The sequence below is a fragment of the Balaenoptera ricei genome, chromosome 16 (genome assembly GCF_028023285.1).
Source record: "Balaenoptera ricei isolate mBalRic1 chromosome 16, mBalRic1.hap2, whole genome shotgun sequence".
Lineage (NCBI taxonomy): Eukaryota > Metazoa > Chordata > Mammalia > Artiodactyla > Balaenopteridae > Balaenoptera > Balaenoptera ricei.
The window spans coordinates 49,532,064-49,537,941 of NC_082654.1; the positions used below are offsets into that span (position 1 = coordinate 49,532,064).

The window sequence follows — 5,878 nt, forward strand, 5'->3', positions numbered from 1 at the left end:
GCTCGCTTGACAGATGAGAAATAAAGGCACAGAGCGCTTGAGCCACAAATGCACATCCCAGTTCCACAGGAACCAGGCTTCTTACTAACTCTGATACAGCCTCCACTCCACCACCCAGCCCGGCTCCAGTGGTTAGCCAGGGGGCTTCTGGGAGTTTTGTGCTGTTGTTTCTATATTTGGAGGACTTTTTGGTCTTGTTTGTTTCCTGGATTCTTTGTTTCCGTGGCCCAGGAGATGGAGCATATGTCACCCTGTCTCGAGATTCTTCTGAACAGAGCTGGCAAGGAAATGAGAAAGGATCCTAATTAGGGGGCGATAACCCCACGGAGAAATTCAGATTTTTGCAGCAGGCCGTGTCCTTCCCACAAGCCCTGTGTGTTTGTCAGATGTTTATAGAGCCTTCATTAACAGAGAGCTCCCTCAGATAAGAGGCCTGAGCACAGCATCAAGGGCCAGATAAGAACAAGCAGAGGGCACTTCGGGGACGGCAGGCGGGTGAGAGCCTGTGAACTGGCCCGGGTGCACGGTGCAGAGCGGTGGGCAGGACAATGCGGGCCGACTCCTTCCCGGCTCCTCCCCGCACCCGCTAACACACCGCGGCTGCCGCAGTCTCCGGAGCAGGGCTAGAGCATCCCAAGATGTGCCGCGGGGCGCTCTGGGTGGCCCTGCCTGTGCTCTCCCTGCTGGCCTGCTCCGCGCAGGGGAAGCCACTGGAGATCCGGGGGCGGGGGTCGGCTGGGGCAGATGCCCACCGCCTGCTAGGCGGGCCCGGAGGTGAACGGGAGGGGGGCACCTTCGACCTGAGGATGTTCCTGGAGAACATGAAGGTGGATTTCCTGCGCAGCCTCAACCTGAGCGGGGTCCCTTCCCAGGACAAAACCCGAGCCGAGCCGCCGCAGTACATGATCGACCTGTACAACAGATACACCACCGACAAGACATCCACCCCTGCATCCAATATCGTGCGCAGCTTCAGCGTGGAAGGTAGAGTCGGCTCCACCGGGGCGCCCCGGGTTGGGGTGGGGGACTCAGTGGTCCAAGGCTGCGCTGCCCAGTATGGCGGCCACTGGACACATGGGACTTTACGTTTCAATTTAAGTTAATTTAAATGAAATAAAATTAATAATTTAGTTATTTAGCTTCACTAGCTTGGATACAAGTGCTCAGCAATCATGCATGACTATGGCTACCCTATAGGACAGTGGAGATTGCAGAACAGTTCCAACATTGCAGAAAGTTCTACTGGGCAGCTCTGCTCTAGAAGATTCTCCCTCCCTGAGCCCAGAGCCACATTTAACACAGTAGGGGCTGAAGGAACGCCAGTTCCCTTCCTTCCAGCCCTTCCCTACCTCCCCCTTCCCGTACTGTCCCTTTCCTACTTAGACACAGACAACTTACTTAGCCTCCAACTAACTGGTATATTTTTAAACACCGAAGGAATGTCTATTTCTCTCTCATCAAAAGGTGTTTAAAATTCAGATAAATTCCTCCGAGAGAGAAGCATTGGAGGACAACTTAATTATTTTCTAAATATAAAATAATTTCCCTGATTTAGGAGGACTAGAAGATAACGAATGTCAACTTAGGGCTTATGTCCACTAATTCACACAATGTAGGTGACATGATCTTGTGAGCAGGGAAGCCAAGGCTTGCAGACTCTGAGGGAACTTGCCCAGTTCACATATTAGTTAAGCAGCTGGATTCTGACCCAGGCCCACCTGTCTGCACAGCTCACTTTCCCTACGGAAAGAGGCTGCAGCCTCTCTCTAACCAGCCAGGCACTCAGGGCTTCTTCCCTCCTGGGCTTGAGACCTGCAGACTCTTAACAGGCATACGCCCTAGCTAAAGGATGCCGTGGTCATGCTGCATGCCCGGCAAGGCTGTATTTTCTGATGGCCCAAAAGAAGAAGAAAATCCTGGATTTTATGTGAACTTGCCTGGTTTCTAAAGCACTGGCTTAATTTTTGAAAAATTAAGTCTGCAGGGCCTAATTTTTTGTTTTTTAATGTGGTCTGCAGGTCATACAGATACCGCCAGCGTCTCACTATGCCCATGGGGCGTGTCTGTAACCTCTGCTTCAGGGAAAGGCCAGGCTTCTTTTGCTGGACCTAATCACCAAATCCTGTAGTCTGGGAGTCCAGCATTCAGAGCCATCTCAGTGACCCCTCCCCACTCCCCCCATCATTGTCCATGTCCTGGAAACAAGTGCTCTGATCTGATCCCAGCTCTGCCTGTGGCCAGTACTGCTGTGAAGACCAATTATGCTTCCCTTCACAGATGGCCTGAGTACGGCTCAGAAGGGGAGGGTACTTGTTCTCTAAGTGTCTGATGCAGTCCCAGGGCCATCTTCTAGGTGTGCCACAGTAAGAGCACAGCGGGTGGTTAATGCACTGCTCATGGACCCCACTCACTACTCACATATGTCACGGTGGCTCACCACATGCTGCAGGAGCTAGACTGACACATCCATGCTGGGTGAGGGGACACAGAGAGCTGTGTGAAAGGCCACGTGCTTGGGGGTGGGGGACCTGTGCACAAGTAGGGAAGACGGTCTTGGGATGACACAGAAATACTGATTGAGCATATGCTGTGAACCAGGGACAGTGTTGGGTAAGTTCCATGTGCCTTCTTGTTGAAGGCTCACACCAACACTGGGAGGTTGGTAGGATGAGTCCCATTCTACAGTCTCTCTCCCAGAGAGACTCAGGACTTCTCCAAGGTCACAAGCCTAGAAGGGAGAGAGTCAGGATTGGCACTTCAGTCTGTCAGACACTGCCGGGTTTCACGACAGCACACAGTATCCCCTCATGTTGGCACATAGTAGGTGCTCAAAAAACACAACTTCTCTTCCCTCTTTGCGACCAGGCCATGGTATAATAGAGATGTGCTAATGGCCGGGTGTCAGCCAGCGGAGTGGGAAAGTGAAACAGTTGTGTGGCTAAAAGGCAAGCCCTATGTATGCCTAACATGACCAAGCCGTTGAGGTTAATATATTTTTCCCTCAAACATTAAAAAAAATCATCCACTTTCATTTTGCTCAGAAGTTACAATTCTGAATGATTGTTTACACCATTTAGATACTGAGATTTTTAACATTGCCATAATGTTGGAATTTTACCATCCCCTCCCATGATCTCTCCTTTAAAATCATACACTCAGGATCTGCACTCTGAGGCTGACAGTGTGCTTTTCTGTTTTGTTTATTTGATTCTTTTTTTTTTTTTTTTAAAGTGAGGATCGTTACAGGATGTATGCACTTTGGCAGTTAAACACCCTAAGTCCCAGTCTCCACATCTGTAAAAGTGGAATAATAATTAGATCTTCTGGGGGTCAGTGTGAAGAGAAAAGTGAAATATAATATGCAAAGCTCCTGGTGCAAAGCTGGGCACGTAGTAAATGTTCAATAAACAGCTGGAGCTGTCAATTTCAATGCGATGCATCTCCTGCCTCTATTTTTCTTTGGAAGATGCCAAATGTACATTTTAAAATACCCTTCTACATTAAGGGCTTAAGTGAAACCAAACAGAGACTTGATAGAGATAGACAATGTCATGCCAGATGCCCTTTCATCTAAACCATGAGTCTCAGCTTTGGTGTTATGAAAACAGACTCTCCCAGCAGATGACTGTCACCGTGTATTTGCATTTCAGATGCCATCTCTATAGCTGCCACAGAAGACTTCCCTTTCCAGAAACACATCTTGCTCTTCAACATCTCCATTCCCAGGCATGAGCAGATCACCAGGGCCGAGCTCCGACTCTACCTCTCCTGTCAAAGTCACGTGGACTCCTCTCACGAGCTGAAAGGAAACATGGTCATTTATGATGTTCTGGATGGAGCCAGTGCCTGGGATGCTTCTGGGGGAACCAAGACCTTCCTGGTGTCCCAGGATATCCGGGACGAGGGCTGGGAGAACTTTGAGGTGTCCGGTGCTGTGAAGAGGTGGGTCCGAGCAGACCCCACTAAGAGCAAAAACAAACTGGAAGTGACAGTGGAGAGTCACAGGAAGGGCTGTGACAAGCTGGATATCAGTGTCCCCCCCAGCTCCAAAAACCTGCCCTTCTTTGTCGTCTTCTCCAATGACCGCGGCAATGGCACCAAGGAGACCAGGCTGGAGCTCAGGGAGATGATCGGCCACGAGCAGGAGAGTGTGCTCAAGAAGCTGTTCAAGAGCGGCCTGATGGAGGCAGGTGAGAAGAAGGACGAGGAAGAGGAGGAGGATGTGCAAAGCCACGTGGCCATGAGCTCGTCTTCGGCCAGACGGAAGAGGAGTGCCGGGGCCAACAACCACTGTCAGAAGACCTCCCTGCGGGTGAACTTTGAGGACATCGGCTGGGACAGCTGGATCATCGCGCCCAAGGAGTACGATGCCTTTGAATGTAAAGGCGGCTGCTTCTTCCCCCTCGCTGACGACGTGACCCCGACGAAACACGCCATCGTGCAGACCCTGGTGCATCTCAAGTTCCCCATGAAGGTGGGCAAGGCCTGCTGTGTGCCCACCAAACTGAGCCCCATCTCCATCCTCTACAAGGATGACATGGGGGTCCCCACCCTCAAGTACCACTACGAAGGGATGAGCGTGGCCGAGTGTGGGTGCAGGTAGTCCTGGCCCGTGGGTGGGGGAGGCAGGGTGGAGGGGGCTCCTAGTGAGAGGTGCTGTGTCCTGCTGGGCATGACAGAGACTAAGTCCACCTGGGTGGCAGCCTGGAGAAGGAAGGGGAGCCACCAGGTCCTTGCGGTAAAGACCTGCTCTCCCTCTCACGGCCCACCCCAAGCACACACCACTGGGTTGAACTGCAGGCGAGGGGATGCCAACAGGCAATGGGGGTTTGGGGAGAAGAGGAAAGCCTGGAAGTGTTGCTGGGGTGGAAGGGGAGATGAAGAAAAGGGGACAAGAGAAAAATTATCCAGAGTCAGCAGAAAACTGAGGGAAAACGAGGCCGAGGAGTATAGATGGGAGATGCGCAGAGATTAATGGAAATTAAAGGACGTGAGAGGCATGGGGTTTATTCCAATAACCTCAGGGAGTGAAGGGGAAAGGAATGGGCTGTGTGCGCCACACCCACTCCATGTTATTCCCACAACCTGTGAGATGAGCGTCATGACTCCCAATTCACACACGCGGAAGCCAAAACTCGGGCAGTTCAAGTAGCAACAGTCAATGGCATGATTCCAACCCACGGGTCTCCATAGGTCTGTCGATCACCGAAGCCCAGGACCTCCCCAAGTACCCCACTGAGGTTTAGCAGGTCACCTGGTAGCTGAAGACAATTCGACTTTGGGGGCTGGGGAGTGCGGGGCAAACGGGACTGAGGCCGGCCAGTACCCAGCAGGATGACGGCTGCCTGTCACGTCCAGGGCACGTTCTGACCGCTCCGCGCCTCTGCTGATTCAGTGTCCAGGTGCTCTATAGGATGACCCCTGAGTCACTGAAAACTATCCCCTAAAGCAACTGCGGGATGGAGAGAGGGCAGGACGGAAGCCCTCAGGCTGCAGTGAACACTGGCTGGAGGTACTTTGACCTGCTGGTTCATACAGGGTCACTCGCCGCTGTGGACTCAAACTGCAAGATGGTTTGGAAGGGGGTGCACAGCTAACCCTGAGGGGTGGGGCAGCCCGTGGCCTGTGTCTCTGCAGCTACTTAGCACCACCAGCCCACCAGCCTCACACACCATGGGCTCCCCTCCCACAAGGACTCCATGGATGACAAGACCTGGATTTGAATTTGTTGGAATAAATGCACTCTTGCTTCGGTATTTGCAACGTCCCTATTCTTGCTCCATGTACTCAGGTGATGACATCCAGTCCTCCTGGGGGAGGGCTCCTGGCCACTGGCGAACTCAGGTCCTTACTGGCCGCATTTGGCTCTGGCTGCACT

The 5,878-nt window shown here is 52.3% G+C and overlaps 1 protein-coding gene across 1 annotated transcript; it reads left to right on the plus strand.

Moving 5' to 3' along the window:
- The first annotated feature begins 638 nt into the window (after positions 1-638).
- GDF2 (growth differentiation factor 2) lies at positions 639-4,603 on the plus strand. The gene is made up of 2 exons (XM_059900544.1): positions 639-984; positions 3,651-4,603. The coding sequence occupies exons 1-2, from the start codon at positions 639-641 to the stop codon at positions 4,601-4,603; spliced, it is 1,299 nt and encodes a 432-aa protein (XP_059756527.1).
- The last annotated feature ends 1,275 nt before the right edge of the window (positions 4,604-5,878 follow it).

What these genes read in the sequence shown, in the direction of transcription:
- GDF2 (XM_059900544.1), top strand. Translation starts at nt 639, where the DNA reads ATGTGCCGCGGGGCGCTCTGGGTGGCCCTGCCTGTGCTCTCCCTGCTG. An exon ending in GCGCAGCTTCAGCGTGGAAG is followed by an intron (nt 985 to 3,650) that starts GTAGAGTCGGCT and finishes TTTGCATTTCAG; the next exon opens with ATGCCATCTCTATAGCTGCC.